This window comes from Dryobates pubescens, chromosome Z (genome assembly GCF_014839835.1).
Source record: "Dryobates pubescens isolate bDryPub1 chromosome Z, bDryPub1.pri, whole genome shotgun sequence".
Classification (NCBI taxonomy): domain Eukaryota; kingdom Metazoa; phylum Chordata; class Aves; order Piciformes; family Picidae; genus Dryobates; species Dryobates pubescens.
In genome coordinates this window covers 59416838-59443919 of record NC_071657.1, presented here as the reverse complement: position 1 = coordinate 59443919, position 27082 = coordinate 59416838, and the positions used below count along the sequence as shown (strand labels likewise).

General features: G+C 44.7%; 1 protein-coding gene across 1 annotated transcript in view; it reads right to left on the bottom strand.

Annotated features, from left to right (window-relative positions):
• Positions 1-27082, bottom strand: part of PDE8B (phosphodiesterase 8B) — an 89964-nt gene that overhangs the window by 20689 nt on the left and 42193 nt on the right. Inside the window, exons 5-10 of the mRNA XM_054178449.1 lie at positions 23769-23826; positions 21637-21725; positions 14775-14853; positions 14106-14246; positions 3197-3285; positions 2480-2540 (exon numbers count right to left, since the gene is read on the bottom strand). Coding sequence (XP_054034424.1) covers positions 2480-2540; positions 3197-3285; positions 14106-14246; positions 14775-14853; positions 21637-21725; positions 23769-23826 — 517 coding nt within the window. The remainder of the gene's footprint in view (positions 1-2479; positions 2541-3196; positions 3286-14105; positions 14247-14774; positions 14854-21636; positions 21726-23768; positions 23827-27082) is intronic.

The following is a 27082-nucleotide window of genomic DNA, read 5'->3' as shown; positions in this document are numbered from 1 at the left end:
GGTGGTGGAGTCACCATCATTGGAGGTGCTCAGGAGGAGACTTGATGGGGTGCTCGGTGCCATGGTTTAGTTGCTTAGGTGGGTTAGATTGGTTGATAGGTTGGATGTGATGATCTTGAAGGTCTCTTCCAACCTGGTTTATTCTATATACTTATTCTTAAGAGGAGAAACACCAACTCTGTTGTAAATTTATGAATGTAAAAAGACCAGACTGTATCCTGCCAGGAATCAAATTGTCAAAGGCACCATTAATCCCTACTGAGACTTCAGCACATGGGGAGAGTCACATAGAAATCAATCCTCATTCACAAAACTTCACTGCAAGAATAATTAATATACTCTCACATGTGGTTTTTTTCTACCCCCTAAAATAAATACAATATGCTTATTTTTGTATGTGATAAATCTGGCACAGAAATGTATGATGGTTCCTACAAAGTGACCCCTAATCATACTGTGATATCACTTATGGAGGCTGTTGGTAATGACAAAGAACATACCAACATTTTTTAAGGTGAAACAATGCACAATAATGTAAGGACGTTCCCAAATCTCCATACAGTGTCTGAATGCTGAGATAAAGCCATTTAGAATTACAGAGATACAATGAAACATTAGAGATTTCCATCAAAATTTGAACCATGGCAGCTTTTACTGCCCTGTAACTAATTAAATCATAGAATCATAGAATTGTTAGGAGTGGAAGGGACGTCAAGGATCATCTAGTTCCAACCCCCCGGCCATGCACAGGGACACCTCACACTACATCAGGTTGCTCAGAGCCACATCCAGCCTGGCCTTCAAAATCTCCAGGGATGAGGCTTCCACCATCTCCCTGGGGCAAACTGTTCCAGTGTCTCACCACCCTCATGGTGAAGGACTTCTTCCTAACATACAATCTGAATCTACCCATTGCAAGTTTTATTCCATTCCCCCTAGTCCTTTTATTAGCTAAAACCCTAAGAAGTCCCTCACCAACTTTCTTGTAGGCCCCCTTCAGATACTGGAAGGCCACAATGAGGTCTCCTCAGAGCCTTCTCTTCTCCAGACTGAACAGCCCCAACTCCCTCAGTCTGTCCTCACAGGAGAGGTGCTCCAGCCCTCTGATCATCCTCGTGGCCCTTCTCTGGACATGTTCCAGTACCTCCAGATCCTTCCTGTAATAGAGGCTCCAGAACTGGACACAGTACTCCAGGTGGGGTCTCACCAGAGTAGAGTAGAGGGGGAGATTCACCTCCCTTGACCTGCTGGCTATGCTTCTCTTGATGCAGCCCAGGATGTCCATTCTGTGGATAAAGAACAGGCTTGATGGCCAGGTCCATGTCCAAGAGAAGGTCAGTGACAAGTGGAGTCCCTCAGGGGTCAGGACTGGGACCAGTCTTTTTTAACATCTTTGTTGGTGCCATGGACAGTGGCACTGAGTGCACCCTCAGCAGGTTTGCTGACGACACCAAGCTGTGTGGTGCAGCAGACATGCTGGAGGGGAGGGATGCCATCCAGAAGGACCTTGACAGGCTGGAGAGGTGAACCCATGACAACCTCGTGAGGTTCAACAAAAGCAAGTGCAAGGTCCAGCATCTGTGTTGGAGCAATCCCAAGCACTGATATAGGCTGGGCAGAAACCAGCTTGAGAGCAGTCCTGAAGAAAAGGACCTGGGGGTGCTGATGGATGAGAAAATCAACAGGAGCCATCAGTGTGCACTTGCAGCCCAGAAAGCCAATCACATCCTGGGCTGCATCAGGCAATAATGGAATGCAATGAATATGTACAAAATATACAGTATTTACAATATTATACAGGTATTTCCAAAGAGAAAACAGAACAGAAATCCTCCTTGGCCAGGAGGACACTGCCCGCTCCTCCTCAGCCTCCCCCTCCCTTTTTTCCTCTGGTTAATTAGAAGAAAAGAGAAAAGGAGAAATGTTAGGGAAATTTCAGTTAGTTCAAAAGCGCCGTTAAACAAGTCAGTGGTCTTATCTCAGGGTTGTTAGATGATAAGAGGTCTCTGTCCAGAAGCAGCATGCATGCCAGCAGAGAGAGAGAGATGGAATGAGCGAAGAATGTGAGATATTGCTATGGTACATCTCACATCTGACCAATGAAGTTTGTTTAGATCAGTTTTTTATTTTCCTTTTTACACCCAACTGTATATTTGCTCGAAATTTTCTTAAAGGCATAGCCTGAAACTGTCCAACAGCTCTAGAAGAAAGCCCCTGAACTCTCCTCGGGCTATGGCCCGTGTATCACAGACTCAGCTGTCACATCCATGTTCCAGAGGATTAAAGCCTTTCTTCCTTTTCTTGGCAGTAATACTAAAGGAGAACAGACCAAGCAAATGCTGATGTTTTCTTGCTTGCTTCACCAGTCAGTGAGAATCTCATTGGTAACACAGATCCTCTTGGAAAATTATCCACGTCCAAATAAAAAAGATCACTTCAGCAAAAAGTCATGAGAATTGACATGAAAGAAATACGGTACCTGTTTGTTGTTTTCATTGGTACAATGCAGCCTTTTGAGGGATACAAAGTGTCTTATTTTCCTAGCAACAGAAATAATCACTTGTTACCATATTAAATGGTAAAGAGAGAAGTGAAGTGATAAGCTGCCTTTTTCTAGAGCAGAGGTCTCCATGCCCTCATGAAACAAGATACCAAACCCAAGACCAAACAGATGATTGAGTGACAAACACTCATTCAGTGTGACAGCTGTGTCCTTGTCCTAGAACACATGATCCTTTTTCTAATAGGAATTACTCTGCACATCTGGGAGCAGAATTTGGCCATGTGCCCACGCTACACTGCAAAGGTGTGCAAACAAGCACACAGGCAAACCAGAGAACTGCCCAGCTGCTGATCCTTTCAGCTGATCAAATAACTGACTGGATATTGAGAATAACTTCATAAAGAAATTCATGGCAACAGGAGTAGCAGCTTGCAGGTGAGCAAGCAGCAACACCATTAATTGTTACAACTTTGCAGTTCTCCTAGCCAGCGTATGACACCAAAATGGATAAACATCAGCAAGTAACATGACCTTCTCAACTTTGTTTATTCTTTCCACATTGCTTTGAGTCAACAGTTATATCACCACTCTGCTCCTAAATACATGGAGGTTCATGCCAAACTTGCAGACAGGGTAAACAAAGAAAAGGCCCTAAAGACAAGAAAGCAATTATGTTCTGGACAAGTTAGTTACCCTCCTTGACCGATCACAGGTGTCGTCTTCACATGCTGCTGGATACTGTCTCCTGATTTCCTTCTCGCATAGTAAACTCCTTGCCACTCCTAAGCAAACATACACAGCAGAGACAGCAACTAAGGATACACAGCTGGCAGTCAAATATTGATTTGTTACATTGTCCTTAAGTAGTAATTACGTATTATTTCATAGTTCTTTTTCAATAGTGTAACATTTATTGAAACAGAAGAGGACCTTTAAAAAGCATTTGATAAAGTAAGGACAGCATAAAAATGTTTCTCAGAATACAATTTTCACAAAAAACTTCATGAACTATCTACCTTGAGGGGTTATAAATGTTCTTTCTAGGTACCATCATAAGCAGTGGTGGCTGTAACACATCCAGAGCATACCTCCCTTAGGAGCATCAGAACCAAACACTATGCTTTGAAGTTGTCAGTTGTCAAGCAACATATATATTAAACTTCAGAAGCCCTTTACACAAGGATGTCCTTCAACTAACCTCAGGTAACCAACAATGTATTCTTAATCCATGACTCTTTTCCTGTATCCCAAATGAGTATCCCAGATCAGCAAAGGCAGGAAACATTTTCTTCAGGGCATCTGTCATCCTGTTCTATGCAAATGACCATTTCTCTGACTAACCACTAATTTTGCCTTCATCCCCACTGCTACAGGAAAGCATCAAGAGGACTGCAGGCTTACCAAGAGTCATATATGCAATATCTCTGGGCAGTCCACTGATGCAGAGATAGAAAATATCCTCTGGTATGGATTGGAGAAAAAAGGGAGATAAAGAAGAAATCTTCTCCCTCCTTACCACCTCAAAGGGAGATTTTAAGGAGGAAACCACTTGGCAGCAGAGTAGGATGAAGTTGGAAAACAGATGAAAGTTACATTCTTTGAGAGAGGAAAGATGCAGAAGACATACAGGGCCTTTGATGAGGAAGTGCTAACAGCTGGGCTGCCTATATTAATGAGGATAAGGCAAGAGTGATCTGCAAGTATTGATAATGAACCAAGGCGAACATGCAAACAGTTCCAGATAGTGACCCTCAGAGCTCAGATCATTGATGGAAGAGAACTCAAAGATTCAGTAATGCCTCAAAATTCATGAAGCAGTCAGTGAAACAGGGAAGGGTGAGAGGTCCCCCTGCAATCCATGGGAGATGGGATAAGAGATTGTTGCATGTATTAGAGGAACATACGATCACAACATGTAGCAGCTGGAGTGCTGTGTTGGATAGCTATAGAGTCCTTAGAGAGGATAAGCCCAGAAGGAGAAGTAGTGGGGTTGTCCTGTTATGTCAGGAAGGGCCTTGACTGTCTTGAGCATGACAATGACAGTGATGATGGGATTGAACGCTTGTGGCTAAGAATCAGGGGAAAGGCCAATGAGGCAGATGTCATGATGGAGGTCTGTTGTAGACCACCCAACCAGGATGAGGATGTTGATGAAGTGCTTTATAGGTGACTGGGGAAGGTCTCATCATCACTAGGCCTGCTGCTTGTAAACAGAGAAGGACCTAGTCTGACCTCCACTGCTGACTGTGGGGAGCTTGGACTAGATGACCTTTGGAGGTCCCTTCTGCCTCAACCATTCTATGATTCAATGATTCTAGTAGGAGACGTAAAGGTTGGTGGATACCTTGGACAAAGTGACCATGAGATGGTGGAATTTACAATTTTCAGTGAAGTCAGGAGAGGAGACAATAGAACTGAATCCCTGGACTTCTGGAGGGTAGATTTTGACTTCTTTAGGAGACTGGTTGATGCCTTGGGAGGCAGTCCTGAAGGACAAGGGAGTCTAGGAAGACTGGACATTCCTCAAGAGAGAAATCATCAAGGCACAGAAACAAGCTGTCCCCATGCATCAGAAGATGAATTGGCAGGGCAGAAGACCAGCCTGGCTAAGCAGACAGCTTTGGCTAGAAGTCGGGAAGAAAAGTAAAGTCTACTGGCTGCGGAAGGAGGGGCAGGCAACTCAGGAAGGCTACAAGACCCTCAAAACGGTATGTAGGGAGAAAATTAGGTCAAAGTTCAACTCAATCTGGCCAGTGTCATTAAAATTAATAAAAACAGCTTTTTGAAATATATTAACAGTAAAAGAAGAGCTAGGGAGAACCTCTGCCCACTGCTGGATGAAGGTGGGAACCTGGTGACCAAAGATAAGGAAAAGGCTGAGCTGCTGAATAGCTGCTTTGCCTCAGTATTTTGTGACACCCGTTGCTCCATGAGGGTTCAGCCCCTGAAACTGGAAGACAGGGATGGGGAGCAGAAATCAGCCCCCACAATCCAGGAGGAAATGATCAACAACCTACTGTGCCACTTAAATATGCACAAGTCTATGGGACCAGAGGGGATCCACCCAAGGGTACGTAAGGAGATGGCAGATGTGCTCACCAAGCCACTCACCATTATTTGTCAACAGTCCTGGTTAAACAGGGAGGTCCCAGTTGACTGGAGACTAGCAAGTGTGATGCTCATCTACAAGAAGGGCTGGAAGGATGATCCGTGGAACCTGGCCTGTCAGTCTGACCTTGGTGCCAGAAAGGGTTATGGAGCAGGTCATCCTGAGTGCCATCACACAGCACTTACGAGACAACCCAGGCCCAGTCATGGGTTTATGAAAGCCAGGTCCTGCCTGACTAATCTGATCTCCTTCTACAATAAAGTGACCTGTCTAGTGGGTGAGGAAGGGCCACGGACATTCTCTGCCTGGACTTTGACACTGCCTCTCACAGCATTCTCCTCCACAAACTCATGGCACAAAGCTTGGATAAGTGCACTGTGCACTGGATAAAAAAACTGTCTGGATGGCCAGGCCCAAAGACTGGTGGTGAATGGAGTTCAATCTGCCTGGTGCCCAGTCACTGGTGGTGCCCCCCAGGGTTCAGTACTAGGGCCTGTCCTCTTTAATATCTTTATCAATGATCTGGATGAGGGGATTGAGTGCACCCTCAGTAAGTCTGCAGATGACACCAAACTGGGTAACTGAGAGGGTAAGGGAGGCTTTGCAGCAGGACCTGGACAGGTTAGACCAATGGGCCAAGGCTAATTGTATGAAGTTCAACAAGGCCAAGTGCCAGGTCCTCCACCTGGATCACAACAACCCCATGGTAAGCTACAGACTTGGGGATGTGTGGTTGGAAAGGTGCAACTTGGAGAGGGACCTGGGGGTTCTGGTTGACAGTGGACTAAATGTGAGTCAGCAGTGTGAGTAAGTGGCCAAGAAAGCCAATGACATCCTGGTTTGCATTACACTGTGCCCAGCAGGAACAGGTTGGCGATCATCACAGTATCACAGTATAACTAAGGTGACCTTGAGGATCATCGAGTCCAACCTGTCTCTACAGACCTCATGACTAGACCATGGCACCAAGTGCCATGTCCAATCTCCTCTTGAACACCTCCAGGGATGGTGACTCCACCACCTCCCTGGACAGCCCATTCCAATGGTTCCCTGGGAGAAGAGACCAACCCCTTCCTGGCTATAACCTTACCTTTCAGGTAGCTGTAGAGGGCAATGAGGTCACCCCTGAGCCTCCTCTTCTCCAGGCTGAACAATCCCAGCTCCCTCAACCTCTCCTCATAGGAGGAGCTTGAGCTCATAGGGCTTGTGCTCAAGGCCTCTCCCCAGCCTTGTTGCCCTTCTCTGGGCACGTTCAAGTGTCTCAATGTCCTTCTTAAACTGAGGGGCCCAGAACTGGACACAGGACTCAAGGTGTGGCCTAACCAATGCAGAGTACAGAGGCACAATGACTTCCCTGCTCCTGCTGCCCAGTGGGAACACTCCTGCACACTGCAGGCTGGAACTCACAGCCTTGCCATTAAAGGGCTGACGTGCTACCACCTGAGCCACATGGTCTCCCGGTACTCATCACTGGTGAGACCACACCTTGAGTACTGAGTTCAGTTCTGGGCCTCCCACTACAAGAGGCACATTGAGGTTCTGGAGTGCATCCAGAGAGAAGGCAGCAAGGCTGGTAAAGGGCCTGGAGCACACGGCCTATGGGGAGCATCTGAGGGAGCTGGGGTTGTTCAGTCTGGAGAGGAGGAGGCTGAAGGGATATGTTATTGCCCTCTACAACTACCTGAAGGGAGAGTGTGAGCCTCTTCTCCTCGGTGTCAAGTGACAGGATGAGAGGAAATGGTTTCCAGCTGCACCAGGGAAGGTTCAGGCTGGATGCTAGGAAATACTTCATAGACTCATAGAATTGTCAGGGGTGGAAGGGACGTCAAGGATCATCTAGTTCCAACCCCCCTGTCATGTGCAGGGACACCTCACACTACAGCAGGTTGCTCAGAGCCACATCCAGCCTGGCCTTCAAAATCTCCAGGGATGAGGCTTCCACCACCTCCCTGGGCAACCTGTTCCAGTGTCTCACCACCCTCATGGTGAAGAACTTCTTCCCAACATCTAATCTGAATCTACCCATTGTGAGTTTTATTCCATGCCCCCACTCCTATCACTGACATCCTAAAAAGTCCCTCCCCAGCTTTCTTGTAGGCCCCCTTCAGATACTGGAAGGCCACAATTAGGTCTCCTCAGAGCCTTCTCTTCTCCAGACTGAACAGCCCCAACTCCTTCAGTCTGTCCTCATAGGAGAGGTGCTCCAGCCCTCTGATCATCCTTGTGGCCCTTCTCTGGACTTGTTCCAGCACATCCAGATGGGTATTTCGATCTTGGAGAACTTTTGTGGCACTGGGTCCACTAGCAACAGATGGAGCATATCTGTCCCAGAGGGGGAGAAAGATCCTAGCACATGAGGGAAAAGGGTTCCAGGAAGGGAGTGGGCAGATCTCATTGTCAGGGCTTTAAACTAGATTTGAAGGGGGAAGGGGCTGAAACCAGGCCCCCCAGACAGGAGCCTGAGGGTGGTAAGCTGGAGTCAGGGGCGAAACCAGCAGCCCAGCTGAAGTGCACATATACTAATGCATGCAGTATGGGTAACAAACAAGAGGAGCCAGAAGCCTTGTTACAGCAGGAAAGTTATGATGTAGTTGGCATCACAGAAATGTGGTGGGATGACTCACATGACTGGAGCACTGTAATTGATGGCTACAGGCTCTTCAGGGAGAAGGGGCGGAGGGGTGGCCCTGTACATCAGGGAAGCTCTAGATGCCATGGAATTAGAGATGAAAGATGATCAGATTGAGTGCCTGTGGGTGAAAATTAGGAGGAAGACCAACAAGGCTGACATCCTGGCTGGAGTCTGTTATAGACCAGCCAACCAGGATGAAGAGGTTGATGAATTATTCTATAGGCAGCTAGAGGCTGTCTCAGGATCACCAGACCTTGTTTTATGGGTGAGTTTAACCTGCCTGATATCTGCTGGGAACTTAACACAGCAGAGAGGAGGCAGTCTAGGAGGTTCTTAGAGAGTATGGAGGATAGATTCTTATCCCAGCTGCTGTGTGAGCCTACCAGGGCTTTGCTTGACCTTCTTTTTACAGAGAAGGGCTGTTGGGAGATGTGGTGGTTGGAGGCTGTCTGGGGTCCAGAGACCATGAAATAATAGAGTTTTCAATATGCAGTCAAGCTAAGAGGGGCAGCAACAAAACCTCCACTCTGGATTTCCACAGGGCGGACTTCAGGTTACTCAAGGAACTAATGCAGAAGGTTACCTTGGGAAACAGCCCTTAAAAACAAAGGGGTCCAGGAGGGCTGGACCTACTGCAAGAATGAAATCTTGAAGGTGCAGGAACAGGCTGTGCCAGTGTGCTGGAAGATGAGCTGCCAGGGCAGATGGCCAGCCTGGATGGGCAATGAACTTCTGGGTGAATTAAGGTTTCCCTTAAAAAAAGAGGGTGTATCATCACAGTATCACAGTATCACCAAGATTGGAAGAGACCTCAAAGATCATTGCGTCCAACCTGTCACCACAGACCTCATGACTAGACCATGGCACCAACTGCCACATCCAATTCCCTCTTGAACACCTCCAGGGGTGGTGACTCCATTGATGAATGACTCTCTCAGTGAAGAACTTTCTCCTCACCTCGAGCCATGTTTGGAAGAAAGGAGAGGTAACCCATGAAATCGTTAAGGATGTTCCTAGGTCATGTAGGAAAAAAAAATAGAGAAGCAAAAGCCCATTTAGAGCTCAGACTGGCCACTGATGTGAAGGACAACAAAAAGTCCTTCCACAAATATATTAATGGCAAGAGGAGGGGCAAGGACAACCTCCACTCCCTAGTGGACATGGAGGGGAATACTGTAACTAAAGATGAGGAAAAGGCAGAGGTACTTAACACCTTCTTTGCCTCAATTTTTTATAGCAAGATAGGTTGTCTTCTGGAACAACTGGCCTCCTGAGCTGGCAGATGGAGTCAGGCAACAGTATAGTTCCCCTGTGATCCAGGAGGAAGCAGCTAAAGACCTCCTTAGCCGCTTTGATCCCCACAAGTCCATGGGACCAGATGGGATCCATCCTAGGGGGCTGAGAGAGCTGGCAGATGAGCTGGCCAAGCCACTCTCCATCATTTTTCAACAGTCCTGGCTCACTGGAGAGGCTCCAGATGACTGGAAGCTGGCCAACATGATGCCCATCCACAAGAAGGGCCAGAAGGAGGAACCAGGGAATTCCAGGCCTGTCAGCCTGACCTCAGTGCCAGGCAAGATTACAGAACAGTCATCTTGAGTGCAATCACACAGCACTTAGAGGATGGCCAAGAGATCAGACCCAGCCAGCATGGATTTAGGAAGGGCAGGTCCTCCCTGACCAACCTGATCTCCTTCTATGATCAGGTGACCTGCCTGGTGGATGTGGGGTAGGCTGTGGATGTAGTCTACCTGGACTTCAGCAAGGCCTTTGACACTGTCCCCCACAGCAAACTCCTGGCCAAGCTGTCAGCCCATGGCTTGGATGGGAGCACACTGCATTGGGTTAGGAAGTGGCTGGAGGGCCGAGCCCAGAGAGTAGTGGTGAATGGTGTCACATCCAGCTGGCAGCCAGTCACTAGTGGTGTCCCCCAGGGATCAGTTCTGTGCCCCATCCTCTTCAATATCTTTAGTGATGATCTAGATGAGGGCATTGAGTCCATCATCAGTAAATTTGCAGATGACACCAAGCTTGGGGCAGGACTTGATCTGTTAGAGGGTAGGAGAGCTCTGCAGAGGGACCTCAACAGGCTGGACAGATGGGTGGAATTCAACAGGATGGCATTTAACAAGTCCAGGGTCAGGCTGGGGTCAAAGTGACTGGAGAGCGGCCAGGTACAAAGGGACCTCTGGGTACTGGTTGATAGTAAACATGAGCCAGCAGTGTGCCCAGGTGGCCAAGGCCAATGTCATCCTGGCCTGCATCAGGAACAGTATGGCCAGCAGGAACAGGGAAGTCCTCCTGCCCCTGCACTCATCACTGGTTAGGCCACACCTCAAGTCCTGTGTCCAGTTCTGTGCCCCTCAGTTTAGGAAGGATGTTGAGTTGTTGGAACGTGACCAGAGAAGGTCAACAAAGTTGGTGAGGGGTTTGGAACACAAGCCCTATGAGGAGAGACTGAGGGAGCTGGGGTTGCTAAGCCTGGAGAAGAGGAGACTCAGGGGTGACCTTATTGCTGTCTACAACTCCATGAAGGGAGGTTGTAGACAGGTGGGGGCTGGTCTCTTCTCCCAGGCAACCAGCACCAGAACAAGAGGACACGGTCTCAAGCTGCACCAGGGGAGGTTTAGGCTGGATGTCAGGAAGAAATTCTTCAGAGTGATTTGTCATTGGAACGGGCTGGGTGTGTGTGGAGTCACCATCAATGGAAGTGTTTAAGAAGAGACTTAGTGCTATCGTTTAGTTGGTTAAATGGTGCGGGGTGATATGTTGGACTTGATGATCTCAAAGGTCTTTTCCAACCTGGTTAATTCTGTATTCCTGCAATAGGGGCTCCAGAACTGGATGCAGTACTCCAGGTGGGGTCTCACCAGAGCATAATAGAGGGGGAGATTCACCTCCCTTGACCTGTGATTTTTGTACATATTCATTGCATTCCATTATTGCCTGATGCAGCCCAGGATGTGATTGGCTTTCTGGGCTGCAAGTGCACACTGCTGGCTCCTGTTGAGCTTCTCATCCATTAGCACCCCCAGGTCCTTTTCTTCAGGACTGCTCTCAAGCTGGTTTCTGCCTAGCCTATATCAGTGCTTGGGATTGCTCCAACACAGATGCTGGACCTTGCACTTGCTTTTGTTGAACCTCAAGAGGTTGTCATGGGCTCACCTCTCCAGCCTGTCAAGGTCCCTCTGGATGGCATCCCTCCCCTCCAGCATGTCTGCTGCACCACAAAGCTTGGTGTCGTCAGCAAACCTGCTGAGGGTGCACTCAATGCCACTGTCCATGTCACCAACAAAGATGTTAATAGAATAGAATAGAATAGAAAAGAATAGAATAGAATAGAATAGACCAGGTTGGAAGAGACCTTCAAGATCATTGCAGCCAACCGATCAACCAATCCAACCCACCTAAACAGCTAACCCACGGCACCAAGCACCCCATCAAGTCTCCTCCTGAACACCTCCAATGATAGTGACTCCACCACGTCCCCAGGAAGCCACAAGACTGGTCCTAGTACTGACCCCTGAAGAACTCGTTTCACTGGCCTCCTCTTGGACAAGGACCTGGCCATCAAGCCAGTTCTTTATCCACTCAGTGGTCCATCCATCAAACCCATTCTGCACCAGCTTGGAGACCAGGTTGTGGTGCAGGACAGTGTGGAAGGCTTTGCTCAGGTCCAGGTAAATGACATCATTTGCTTGGCCTTCATCTATTAGTGTTGTGACCTTGTCATAGGAGGCCACCAGCTTTGTCAGGCAGGACTTGTCTTTGGTAAAGCCATGCTGATTGGACCTAGTCACCTCTTTGCTAGTCTTCTGCCTCAGCAGTGCCTCCAGGAGGGTCTGCTGCATGATCTTGCCATGCACAGAGGTGAGACTGACTGGCCTATAGCTCCGTGGGTTGTCCTTTCCCTTTTTGAAAATGGAGTTATGTTTCCCCTTTCCCCTCAGTGGAGACATCCCTGAACTGTCAGGACTTTTGGAATATGATAGAAAGCAGTTTAGCAACCGCATCCCCCAGCTCCCTCAGTGCCTGCAGGTGTATCTAATTGGATCCTATGGACTTGAACACTTTCAGGTTCTTCAGATGGCCACTGACCTGATCTTCACTCACAATGGGCAGTTCCTTCTTCAGTCCCTGCCATTATCTTCCATTATTCTGGGAGTGTGGTTGGAGCCTTGCCAGTGGAGACTGAGGTAAAGAAGTCATTGAGAACCTCAGCCTTCCCCATGTCACTTGTCAGCAGGTCACCTGTTTCCTTTCTGAGGGGGCTCACACCTTCCCTACTCTTCTTTTTCCATTACTATACTTACAGAGATTTTTACTGTTCCACTTGATCTCCCTGGCTAGATTTAATTCTAACTGAGCTTTAACTTTTCTAACCAGGTCTCTTGCTGCTTGGGCAGCATCCTTTTATGCCCCCATTGCAGCTGTCCTTTCTTCCACTCCTTGTAGAGTTTTTTTTGTGTGCCAGCATGTCCTTGCTCATCCGGCCAGGTCTCCTAGCATTCTTTCCTGCCCTCCTCTTTGTGTGTATACTTTGCTCCTGGGCATGGAGCAGGTGATCTTTGACACCAACCAGTAGTCCTGGGCTCCTCTTCCCTCCAGGGCTTTGTCCTAGGATACTTTGGGCAGCAGACCCCTGAAGCAATCAAAGTCTGCATGCCTAAAGTCCAGGGTTGTAGGCTTGGGGTATGTCTTCTTAGCTGCTCTGAGGATCTTAAATTCTACTGCTTCATGGTCACTGCAGTCAAGGTTATCCCTGAGCCTCACACTGGTGACCAGCCCTTCCCTATTTGTGAACAAAACAAGGTCCAGCATAGCACCTTTTCTTGTTGGTTTCTCTACCATTTGGAGGAGGAAGTTGTCATCTATGAATTCTAGGAACATCCTGGAATGCTGGTGCCTAGCTGTGTTGTCCCTCCAGCAGATGTCAGGGTGGTTGAAATCCCCCATGAGGATCAGGGCTTGTGAATGTGAAGCCACTTCTCTTTGCCTATGGAGGGCCTCATCTGCTTGGTTCTGCTCGTCAGGTGGCCTGTAGCAGACCCCTGCAGTAACATCACCTTCCCCTGTCTTCCCTGTAATCTTCACCCATATGGTGTCAACCTCTTTGCAGAGGGAATTATCAAACATTGGAATGGCCTGCCCAGGGCAGTGGTGAAGTCACCATCCCTGGAGGTGCTTAAGCAGTGTGTGGAATGGTGCTTAGGGACATGGTTTAGTGCTGACCCTTCAGTGCTTGGTTGACAGTTGGACTAGATGACCTTTGAACTGTCTTCTAACTGCATGGTTTTTGTGATTCTGTGATGTAGCACTTTGGTGGCCTGTCACCATCACAATAGTGAGTTTACAGTGCACTGCAGACATTCTAACTATAGCTATAAAAGTAAGACTGACTGGGTGGTGATATATTTCAGCCACAATTGATTAAGCCACATGGTGCTTAACACACCCAGTCAGTGAAGGCTTGGCCATTAAGACAGAAGGGTTAAACCTTGAAGCAGATGATGCAGCCACCAGAGAGACTGATGGAGGGACATATTACTATGTTGCAGCTAACAAAAGCTCCATGAGCTCTAAGCAAAACAGAAACACAGAAAATATTCTTATGTTGATCTTTAGCCAACAGATTGGCAGAGGAGTTCTGTAAGATCCTACAGCAAAGATACAGAAATCTGTGGTCACTTGTTGGAGGCATGGGCTATGGCGCTCCTAAGACATCTGAGGAGTCGAATTCCAGTCTTGTATGTGTATTCATGAAAACTAACCACATATTCTGCTCTTAAACCTAGAGCATTCAAAATAAAGCAGAATAGAAACCTAAAGCAATTTAATATTAGTTTATTCTATTTTCTTACCTTTCCTTTTTTGATAAATGTGTTGATAGTATCTAAAAGATCCGCACAGTTTTTATCGCTTTTTGGTAGTTCAGTCAGTTCCTTGCCAATCAGCTCTCCCTTGTGATATCCCATCATCTGCTCAAAGGCTGGGTTAACATACTGCCAAAACAAAAGAACTTTAGAAAGTACACACAAAAAGAATGTACTTAATGGACAACTCCTCATGGGCAACTATCAAAGGATTGCAAGTTATACATCTAAAGTTAGACAAGTTATACATCTAAAGACATAACCACGGTGTTTCTCACATACAGATATTATGAAACATTTAAGTAAGGAGCTGGACATAGAAGGCAGTAAGTAATCAGGTATCAGAAGGCTGAGAAAGAGAACAAAACTCCTCACTGTACAAGTTATTTGCTTCTGCTACAGATTTCATGCTGGTTTTACCGTAAGCACCATTACTGTACAAATAATTACAATCTAAATAAAGTTGCTGAAGGTAAAGTCTTAAAAACTCAGCAGCTGTCAATGTGCCCCACCCAGAAATGGGGCAGTTCATTGAAAATAGCTTCCTAATGGGCCACAAAACTAAAATACTGACATAGAACAGAAACTACAGAGCAATGATCCCTCTGGGATTCCTCCTTCCAAGTTCTACAAAAGAGTTACCTTTTTCTCCCCTACCTGAATGACATGATCTTCACTGGTTATTTCTACAGCTTCCTGACAATGGTCTAATGCTGCAAAGACTGCATTACAAGCCCTGAAATGAGCAAAAGATTCACATTAATTTTGTTGTTAGACCAATCTGCGCACTGTAAATATGGTATCATACTGTACTTATCAGTAGATGAGTCACAAAGCAGCATATTGTTTTGACTAAACCATGTCACTATCTCCATTATGATTTGTCAGGAAACTCAGCTTCTAACATTCCCATTGTTAACATGTTTTTACTGCAGATCACATTGTAGAAGCACTCACGGGTACTGCAGCATCTTAACATTTCTTTCTCCAAGACAGGAACTAACAATTAGTAGTAAAAATAACAAATGGCTGTTATATCAGAATAGAAAGTTTTGTGACCATAAAATATAGGGACCTAAAAGTCACCAACAGATACACACAAAGTTTTTGATACAGCAAATGGATTGGCACTGTCGAAGAAGTGGTAATACAACATAGCCAACGGAAACAATTTCAGTCATCTCAAAGCCCTGGTTAGAAAAAGTACAAGTTTTCCTACCATAATTCAGTAACTTTATTTCCACACATTCTGGCTGTGGCAGTTTTAAGCTATGCCTTTGAAATTTAGCTGCAGATTTTGATCAGAAAAGTAGAGAAACAGAAATAAATCACTATTGGGTGTAAAAAAGAAAACAAAAGATCATTCTAAACAAATTCATTGGATAAATATCTGGGATGAGAGGAGCTGTATCATAACAATTCTTTGCATTCCCATTTCACATTCCCTTCCTTTTCTCTTCTGATCTTGGCTGTTACTGCTTCACTGGCTGACCTTGGGATAAGTCTAACCCACTGCTTTCTCTCAACTCCTTTCTCTGTCTTGGGAGAGGGGAGTTTGGGGGGGAAGTGGAATAGGCTTCTCTGGTCTTTCTGACCAGCGGGGGGCTCCTGTTGTTTGCTGATTGTAAATATATGTATAATACTGTAAATACTGTATATTTTGTACATAAACATTGCATTCCATTGTCGAGTGTAGTTTTTGCTTGTAAATACAGCTTCATTTGCTTCTGAGTTAGTCTGGCTGAAAGTTAATGCTGGGGGAAAACTTCAACCTACCACACTGATCTTTATTAAGGGCCTAAATTATCTCAAATTTCCATTTTTTTTCAGAGCTATCCTTGAATTAATGCAAGAAAGAAAAAGCCTTACCTTCTTGCTACAAAGTTTGAGTTGTTTAAACTGTAATTTACACAGGATGACACTAACATAAGTTTCCAATACTAGAAAGGAAAAAAACCCAAAACCCCACAAACAACAACAACCAAAAACCCAAACACCATGCTTAAGAAACCCAGGCATACTTACATTGATCTATGTCAATACTTCATCTGTGTTTGCACTAAACACAAACTAATTACCTTCTCTGTACGTCTCATGGCAGCATGCATAAACACCACCCATAAACATTCTTCTATACAACTACTACCTAAAAGGAACATCTTCCTACAAACTGATTAGTGGGGTTTGAATACCCATAACCAGAGAATTAAGAAAGAAATACAGGACACTGATAGTTCTCCATGGAAGTAACTCAAAACCAAATAGGACACACAAAGAAATATGCACAGAGACACAGACATGCAGCTGCATGGATGAGGATTTGAAGGAAAAAGTGTTGTTTACAGATGATGTAATAAAATCAGCTCCTAATGTAAATGTAAAAGTGATTTCCTAGCTGCCTAAGCCAGCTTTGAAGTGTGATTTTTGTGCTGTGTGAAAAAACAGATTTTCTCAATAGTAGATGCCCATCTGATTACACCATCTGCTAACAAACACCATTACATAAACTTTCTGCAAGAAAACATGTAGCTGTATTTTCACTACCCAAACCTTACTGTTTCCATTTGATTTAGCAACCAAGCCAGCCCATATCCTCTTTGATTAATACACAACTTTCAAAGATGTCCAACAAAACTTCAAGCCAGAAGCAGCTATGTGGATAAGTAGAGTTCTCACTTGGAAAGGAAAGACACTTTCTGAATGCTGACATGACCTTACAAACTGCTTTCTTTGGCTGGTCCTTTTTTACCACATGTCCCTTCTATCTGAACTATTGAAAGATCCTGGTTTTAATTCCATTGATTAACTTTATGAAAATATTCTCTCTTCCTTTTTACTTCTACATAGCTGTATGGAAGACTTACTGAGACAGCAAACAGATCAGAGACCCAGTGGGACAGACATACAGTGCAATACTCTTCCTCACTTAATTAAACCACACAGCTGAAGAACAAGTTACAACCAAATAGCATTCTCATAGAATCACAGATTTTCAGTAGGAGAAGACCTTTAAGATAAGTGCAACCATCAACCCACCACCACCACAGCCATTAAACCATGCCCTGAAGTGCCATGTCTACATGTTTTTTGAACATCTCCAGGTACCCCAGGTGACTCCACCATCTCCCTGGGCAGCCTATTCCAATGCTTGATCACTCTTTCAGTAAAGTAATTCTTAAATATGCAATCTAGTGCAACTTGAGGCCATCTCCTCCTGTCCTGTCACGAGTTATTTATCACAGAATCACAGAATCTCAGGGGCTGGAAGGGACCCTGAAAGATCATCTAGTCCAACCCTGCTGCCAGATCAGGAACACTTGCTGAGGATAGACCAACACCCACCTTACTGTAACCTCTTTTCAGGTGGCTGTAGCAAACCCCAAAATACCACCTTTTTTTTTCCCCATAGTATTTTGCACTGCTACCAAAGGTTGTTCAGAGGTGATGTGAATATACACACATACACTTAAATACACACAATGTGTATTAGCAATATACAGAAGACATGGTAACACTGAATGCATTTTATGGAGTGTCATTATTTTCATAAGCTAAAAGTAAGTAGGCTCACAGTTTATGTAACTACATTCAAGAGAGCAAAAGCAACCAAAATTACTACTATTTCCATAAACAATATGGATGAAAGGACTGTCAGTAGAATACAGAATCATGAAATGACTTGGGCTGGAAAAGACCTCAAAGATCATCTAGTTCCAATCCCCCTGCCATGGGCAGAGACATTTTCCACCAGATCATGTTGCTCAGGGCCACATACAACCTGGCCTTGAAGAATTTCAGGGAGAGGGCATCCACAACTTCCCTGGGCAACCTGTTCCAGTATCTCACTGCCTTCACTGTAAAGAATTTCTTTCTAATATCCAGTCTAAATCTACTCTCTTCCAGCTTAAAGCCACTTACTGCTCTCTACAACTACCTGAAAGGAGGCTGTAGCCAGGTTGGGGTTGGTCTCTTCTCCCAGGCAACTAGTGGCAGAATAAGAGGACACAGTCTGAAGCTGCACCAGGGGAGGTTTAGGCCTGGGGTGAGGAGAAAGTTCTTCACAGAAGGAGTAATTGGCCATTGGAATGGGCTGCCCAGGGAGGTGGTGGAGTCCCCATCCCTGGAAGCGTTCAAAACAGGATTGGATGTCATGGTTTAGTTCTTATGAGGTGTTAGGTATTAGGCAATAGTTTGGACTTTTTGGTCTTTTCCAACCTGGTTGATTCTGTGTGAGAATGGCTTGGAAACTTCATCTGCTATTTCCCTCAGGACCCATGCATGGATATCATTGGGCCCTGCGGACTTGTGCATTCAGTTTCTTTAGTGGGTCTTGAACCTGGTCTTTGCTTATAGTGGGCAGATATTCCTTCTCCCAGTCCATACCTTCGGGAACTTGGTGGTGTGGCTAGAGCCCTTGCCAGTGAAGAGTGAAGCACATCAGCCTTCTCTGTATCCCTTGTGGCCAGGTCTCCATTTTCCTTCCACAGAGGTCCCATATCTTTCCTAGCCTTTCTTTTGTTGCTGAAGAAATTCTGCCTGCTCCCCTTCATGTCCCTCGCCAAATTTAATTCTATTTGTGCTTCTGTTTTCCTAATCCCTGATTCCTGGCTGCTTGGACAACTTCTTTGCAATCCTCCCAGTTAGCCGATTCCTGCTTCCACTCCCTACATATTTTCTTTTTGTACTGAAGTCCTGGAGCCTCCTGAGCTTCTTGCCTGCTGCCTTCTTTCTTGGGATGCAGTGCTTCTTGGGCTTGGAGGACATGGTCCTCGGATACTGACCAACTTCCTTAGGCCCCTCTTCCCTCCAGGGCTTTATCCCATGACACTCTGGCAAGCAGATTTCTGAAGAAGATGAAGTCTTCTTTCTTGAGGTCCAGACTAGTGAGCCTCTTACACACGCTCTCTGATACCCTGAGGATCTTAAATTCTGCCAGCTCATGGGCGATGCAGCCAAGGATGCCCTTGAGCTTCACATCACTCACCACCCCCTCTTTGATGATAAGGACAAGGTCCAGCACAGCACCTCTTCTTGTGGGTTCCTTTACCACTTGGAAGAGGAAGTTACCATCTCTGCACTCCAGAAACCTCTTAGATTGTTGGTGTCATGCTGTGTTGCCCTTCCGACAGGTATTAGGGTGCTTGAAATCTCCCATGACAACCAGGTGTGGTCGTTTGAGGCTGTGCCTTTAAGAACAAACACTGCTGGAACACACTGGCTAATGTTTTCGGTACTAGAACCAAAACATTCCGATATTCTAAACGAATTTCATTGGTTGATAAACAAAAATGCAGCTTTAGATTGTGAAGCAGTTGGAATTTTTTTTTTCCTCAGTTCAGTTCGGTTTGGGAGTTGGGGGAGTTGGAGGTTTCAGCCTGTTCTCCCTGCCTGCTTCTTCTGCAAACTGCTGGAGTTGGCCTTCAGATAAGCAAACACTAATCCTGCATGGGCTTTTGAAGCTTACTAACAACTCTTTTCCTCAGTAACTTGCCTTTCTCTCTCTCTAACCCCTTTTTGGGGAAAAAGGGAGGTAGGGGGGGAGAGAGGGGGTTCCAAGGAGGGGATCCCTCCCTCGGGGAGGGATTTTTGTTGTATTATTTCTCTTTGCTGTGTATTTCTGTGTATATATTGTAAATACCTGTATATATTCTGTTATATATAACCTGCTTTCCATATATGCTTGTAAATATATAGCTTGCTCTTCGACTGGGCTAGTTGTGGTTTCTTACTCTGTGGAGGAGGGAGAGCTAAGCCCTCTCTCAACCTACCACACCAGGACTTGTGAATATGAAGCTGTTCCTATCTGTTTATAGAAGGCTTCATCCACTCAGTCTTCCTGGCCAAGTGGCCTGTAGCAGACCCCCACTATAATGTCTCCTTTCCTTGTCTTCCTTTTAACCCTAACCCATAAGCTCTCTGCCAGCTTTCCATCCACCTCCAGGTGGAACTCCATGGACTCCATTGGTCGCTGATGTAGAGGATAACACCCCCTCTCCTTGCCTGCTGTCTTTCTTGAAAAGCTTGTATCTGTCTATTCCTAAGCTCCAGTTGTGAGAGCCATCCCACCACATCTCAGCAATGCCAGGTGACATCACAGTCCTGCAGGCAGGCACACGTCTATAGCTCTTGTTGCTTGTTCCCCACATTCCATACATTAGTGTAGATGCATTTACCTCAGGCCCTCATTGAAACAGATTTACTGGCTGGAGTTCTATTATCCAGCACTTCAGATGCTCTCTTCTCAACATGCAGTCCAGCTCCAGTGTGCCTATTAGTGTCATTGGCCTTAATGTGAGATGGATTGAGGATACTTTCCCCTGGTGACCCTTGTTTAAAGCCCACCTCACTAGACTGCAAAGCTTGTTGACAAAGATGTTCTTCCTCTTCTCTGAAAGATGTACCCCATCAGTCCCCAGAAAATCAGATGTCTTAGGCAAGTCCCGTGGCTTAGATAGTCACAGCCCTGTCCATGACACCACTCCCTCATTCATGCATTATTTTCCCAGTTAGATCAGACCTTTCAATCCCCCTCCCTTTAAATTGGATGAAACACTGATGGGGACTAATGTTGCTTCCTTTCAATTTTAAGACCGTTTTGGTGATGGCTACAAATAAACTTGCAGCAAAACATGTTAACCAATATGAATCATGACCCTTGTGTTTGAGTTTTAATTATCTGCATCCATAATTGATACTACTTATACAGAGATGCTCAAACTGCATTTGCATTTGTTCTTGAAATGAAACATAAACTAGAAGCACTGTGTATGAATGACAGCTTAAACTTTCTTATATGAAGTCATGTTTGTAATGTATGCTGACTTAATGCAGAAGTCAGCCACTTCATGTTGCTCTTACAACTGAACAACAAACCAAGTCATCAACACTGTAACATATAATTAACCTGTAAAACTTCACAGCTGCTTTATTTTTCTGCCGAGCTTTGGAAAAAACTTACTAAAAATGGTGTGTGCTCAAAATTCTACTCTATCTCATTCAACTTCTAGGGCTTTTTTTCCCATACAGTTCTATAGCTGACATATTCACATATGAATAAAGCCAGGGTATGAAAAACCAGATCAAGACTGCATTCAGCTCAGGCTAACAAATATGAAATCTCACACACGTGAGATCATGAATGCAAGTTTGCAGCCCATAAACATTACACACAAGACAGCATTTCAAAAGTGCTACCCCTGCACTTAAATGAGCTGAAGTTATAATTCCACAGTACTTCTGCTAAAGGATCTTGCCCTGTCTGCAATACTGGTAGTAAAGGCTGATAGAATGTTGTCAAATTCAATATCGGTTAAAGAAAGTCATTATTTAACCCTCAATCAATGAAACACACGCAGACCAAGTTTTCTAAGTTACTAAGGCACTTAAATCTGTCCTTTACAATACACAGAAGAAGGAAATAAGGCTATAGCATACTTATGCACAGCATTTAAACACATAGCTGGGAAGAAGCAGAAAGGAACCTGATGCAATTATGTAGACTATGTGGCAATATACATACCGTAATTTGAACTGAGACCGCACCTCCCCGTGTTCTATTTGAACCAGTTCATTGTAACAAGCAGTTATGCTGCTATTCTCCATGAATTGCTGGAAGACAAATCAAGAGTGCATGAAGTAGACTGGAATTGTTTTAAACTGTTATTTCTCTATCTGTAATTCTAACCTTATAAAAAGAGATGGTGTGAGTCCAGCAAAGGGCCACGAAGCTGATTAAGCATTTCTCCTGTGAGGAAAGGCTGAAAGAGATGGAACTACTCAGCTTGGAGAGCAGAAGCCTCAAGGGGGCATCTCATCAAAGCACATAAATATCTGAAGAGAGAGTTAGAAGATTGAGCCAGAGTCTTTCCAGTGATAAGACCAGAGTCAGTGGATACAAACACAAACACAGAAGGCTCCCTCTGAACATCCCCAAACACTTTTCTTTATCTGTGAAGGTGACTGAACACTGGTATAGGTTGCCCATGGAGGTTGCAGAGTCTCCACCCTTGGAGATCTTCAAAAGTTGTGTGGGCATGGTCCTGAGTAACCTGCTTTAGACAGACCTGCTTGAGCAGAGAGGTTGGTCAAGATGACCTCTGAAGGTCCATTCAAACCTCCACCATTCTGTGATTCTATAGAAATAAAAAGCTTTTGTGTGCATTTTGTGATCAGTAGCCATCTTCTCCCCACTAATGATTTTCAGTTCTTAAGCCAACACAGCTATCTAAATATAAAGCAAACAGAAACATACACTAAAACTTCAGCTACAGATTTTCCCATTTGTTTTTAGCAACTCATAATAATAATAATAACAATAATAATAATAATAATAATAATAATACCCCAACAGCAAACAAACACAGTAAATACATTCTTGCACAAAACCAGTATTGCCTTGATTTCTTGTTTTGACTTTTATCCTTAATTCCAAACAGAAATGGAACACCGTACAGACATAAAACATTCATGCTAAATAAAAAGAAAATTTAACTGTATTTGGCATTTCTTTGGTTTTCAAGAAAATATTGCAGCTGAAGCTCAGAAGATGCACTAACTTTGTTCCACAAACCTACACTAAGTAAACCCAGGCATTCTTGAGATGACCTTTCTCTTAGCCTCAACTTTTCTAATTTTTGAACCATCTGAGTACTTCAGAAATTCTTCTGCCTTTAATGCTTTCCTCCCATAGTAATCTTGCAGGAAAGGCAAGATCTATTACTTCATTTTGGAGATGAAAATGGTGACTTTGAAGTGTATTGTATAGTGTAAAGAAACTCAAGCTAAATACAAGTTAATTCAGATACTGTACTCAGTGTGAGCATATTAGCATGAGATTTTGCCTAGGTTAATTCCCTTTCTTTTCTGATTTTCTTTACCACAGTTAATTGTCCTAACTATGTACTCTTAAATCCTCCCAAGGACAGTGTCCACTGATATGCTTCTACTGCTTCGATACATAACCTTCCTTAGCAATGGCTTACTTCAGTATTACAGCTGATGTATAGCATACTAATATCCATCAAAGCCACTCACACAAAGCTTGGAAGAGGGTAAGGAAAGTGAACCTAGATTTTGAGTGCTGAGAACTCTTGCCTTTTTGCTCTCTCCTACAAAGCTCTTTTGAGAAACAGTATGAACAGCTACCTTCCCTTCCTCTGCCTCTAAATGAGGGCCTCCAGTGCCCTGAGAAGAACTGGTGCAGGCCAACAGATCACATAAAAAAATTATGCTTCGCATCAGGAGGAACAGAACTAGGTTTGTAGTCCCTTTTAGAAGAGCAGTCTGAGGCACACAGATGTCTGGGTGACTAGATAGCATACTGCAGTACACAGCATACATTTAGTTAGGGTGCCCCTGCATATTTTTTTAATGCAGCCAGAAACATAACCTAACTACCACCCACCCAGATGGCATGGAGGCAATTTCAATATTCCTGCTCATTCTGGAAGGATTAGCATGATCACAGTTCCTCTTACATGCTTCTTGGATACACTATCAACTCCTTGTCAATACTCAATCAACCACCACTGGTTTCCCATCAATACATTTTTGACAGAAGTGAATGTATATTTTTAATTTTGAGGAAGAAAAAGTGCCTGTAATTTATGAAACAACCATGGTTACTAGACTGAATACGTAATTTATACATACCCTATCAAAGCCTGCATTAAGAAGGGGAAGAACAGAAGTCTCTTCTTGGTCAGCAGATCTGCAAAACAAAATCACAGAATCATAGAATCATTTATGCCAGAAAAGACTCTTGAGATCAACGAGTCAAACCATTAACCTAACAAGTTCACCATTAACCTATGTCCTTCAGCATCACATCTACATATCTTTTAAATAACTCCAAGGAGGGTGACTCAACCAATTCCCGGGGCAGCTTGTTCAATGAAGAAATTTTTTCTAATAGCCAACATAAACCTTCCCTGGTGCAACTTGAGACTATTGCCTCTTATTCTATAGCTTCTTACTTGGGAGAGCAGGCTGACCCCCACCTTGCCACAGCTTCCTTTTCTGGAGAGCAGGAAGGTCTCAGCCAAGCATACTTTGCTTAAAACTAAACCAGCTCCATTTCCTGAGCTGCTTCTCATAAGACTTGCTCTCTAGATCTTCCATCAGTTTCACTGACCTTCTTTAGATCTATTTCAGCACCTCTCTTTCTTGTAGTGATAGGCCTAAAACTGAACACAGTATTTGAGATGCAACCAGTGCCAAGCAGAGTGAGACAATCACCTCAGCAGTCCTGCTGGCCACACTATTTCTGATATAAGCCAGGATGCTATGTGCTTTCTTGGCCACCTGGGCACATTTGGGTCCTTTTCTGCCAGGACTACTCTCCAGCCACTTTTCCCCAAGTGTGCAACATTGCGTGGGGTAGTTATAATCTAAATGCAGGACCTGGCATTTGATCTTGTTGAATCTCATACAAGTGATCTCATGATTACATGGAGTATGAATTTTCGAGAAAGGATTTCAGGACAACATTCTGATGAACAACAGAACTGAAGTTAACTGTATCACCCTGTGGTGGTTTCAGGCTATGCCTTAAAAATTTAGCTGTAGATTTTGAGCAGAAAAGTAGAAAAATACAAGTAAAATATTGGTGTAAAAAGGAAACAAAAAAATTATTCTGAACAAATTCATTGGATAAAAGTCTCAGAAAAGAGGAGCTGTATCATAACAATTCTTCACATTTCCCATTTCTTTTCTCTTCTCTTCTGATCTTGGCTGTTTTGCTTTACTCAGGAGGGAGATAATGTGCTTCTGGCTGGCCTTGGGATAAGTCTAACCCACTGCTTTCTCTCTCAACTTGCCTCTCTCTCTTGGGACAGGAGGGCTTGGGGGGGCAGTGGAACAGCTCTCCCTGGTCTTTTTATGCAAGGGGGCTTTTGTGTTGTTTGCTAATTGCAAATATCTGTATAATACTGTAAATACTGTATATTTTGTACATATTCATTGCCTTCCATTGTAGAGTGTAGTTTTTGCTTGTAAATACAGCTTGATTTGCTTCTGAGTTAGTCTGGCTGAAAGTTAATGCTGGGGGGAAACTTCAACCCACCACGTTACAAAAAATAATAATTGGTGGCTATTCAACATGGGGCAATTACTTGATTAATTCCTGCTCAGATTAATGAGGTAAAATGAAGATGTTCTGGGTTGTGTGGCATTTGATATATTCTGTTATGATGGTGATTTTGTATAGATGGTGTGTGGCAATGTTTGATAAGCTGGGAAGATATTTGGCATAGAAACTGTTCCTTTGGTTTAAGTACAAGCTGAAAATGCTGTATGACCACTGCTTGGGATTTCTTTGGCTTAAACAATATGCTAATGTGACTACCACTCTGCCCACAAAAATATATAAATTCAGCATTCCTGTAGCTGAGAGCCATGCAAGCAGCTGGGATTCCAAAGTCATTTATTTGCTATGTGTGATTCTGTTATTGTGATAATTAATGTGTTCCTGTTAATGACTCTGCTCTGAGAGAGACGTGCAGCAAATAGGTGCTCTATTTTCAGACGTAGCAGGCGTAGGCACAGAAGAGGTAGTTCTAACTCAAATGCAGAAATTTCTAGTGATGAAGACAATACAGAGACAAGACAAACAGTAAGAAACAGGGAGATAGGAGTTAATGGTAAGGCAGCTCTCAATGAGATCAGCGGCAGTCCTGGCATTCAGCAAGTTGGGGAGCAGATGCATTCCACACCAGCAGCACCAGTACCCAAGATGGCAGCCACATTGGCAGCACCAGCAGCTAAGAGGGCGGCCACAGCTTCACTGGCAGCCATTAGCAAGGCAAAAAGACTTCCTCCCACAGCAGCCTGACTAGGAGTGAGCTCCGCAGCAGCCATTGGGTCTCAAAGCCCACCTGCCAATGCTGTTTCCTTGCAAACCCCCTCTGCTTCTACAAAGCCTGCTGTACATTCAAACACAGCCCCCAGTTAAACAGATATCAGCTTTGGATAAAAGGGGCAGGCACAAGATAAATGGAGAGGCAGGGGAATGGCAAGAAAAGCAGGAACAGCAAGATCCCTCTGCTGGTGAGGGACCTTCTGTTAAAAAGGATCCTTCTGAGAATGGAGAGAAAGTTTGCCTTAAAGACAGAGCTGAATTACTAAGACCATCAGTGGATAGTGGAAATGCAGGACAGGATACAGGCTCTGATAAGTCAGGAACTAATGAAGGTGCTTCTGAACTTAAAGAGGTCCTACGGAGAGTATCAGCAGGATTATGGGGACAGCATCTTCAAGAGGATGTGATTGATGAAGATGATGGAGAGGAAGATGATATCCAAACAGCAAATGTGCCCAGACAGGAGATTAGGCATGTGAGAAAGGATTATATTACAGGACAGAATGAGCCAAATCGAGCATGGCTAGGCAGGTGTTACAATACAGGTGCACCACAGAATCATAGAATCAATAAGGTTGGAAAAGACCTCAAAGATCATCAAGTCCAACCTGTCACCCAAGACCTCATGCCTACTAAACCATGGCACCAAGTGCCACGTCCAATCCCTTCTTGAACACCTCCAGGGATGGTGACTCCGCCACCTCCTTGGGCAGCACATTCCAATGGCTAACAACTCTCTCTGTGAAGAACTTTCTCCTCACCTCAAGCTTAAACTTCCATTGGCACAGCTAGAGATTGTGTCCTCTTGTTCTGGTGCTGATTGCCCAAGAGAAGAGACCAACTCCCACCTGGCTACAACTTCCTTTCAGGTAGTTATAGACAGCAATAAAGTCTCCCCTGATCCTCCTCTTCTCCAGGCTAAACAACCCCAGCTCCTTCAGCCTCTCCTCGTAGGGCTTGTGCTTGAGGCCTCTCACCAGCCTCATTGTCCTTCTCTGGACACATTCAAGAGGCTCAATGTCCTTCTTAAATTGAGGGGCCCAGAACTGGACACAGTAACCAGGTGGATACAGACACCAGCTTTAATAGTGGGAGACAAGTCAGCATC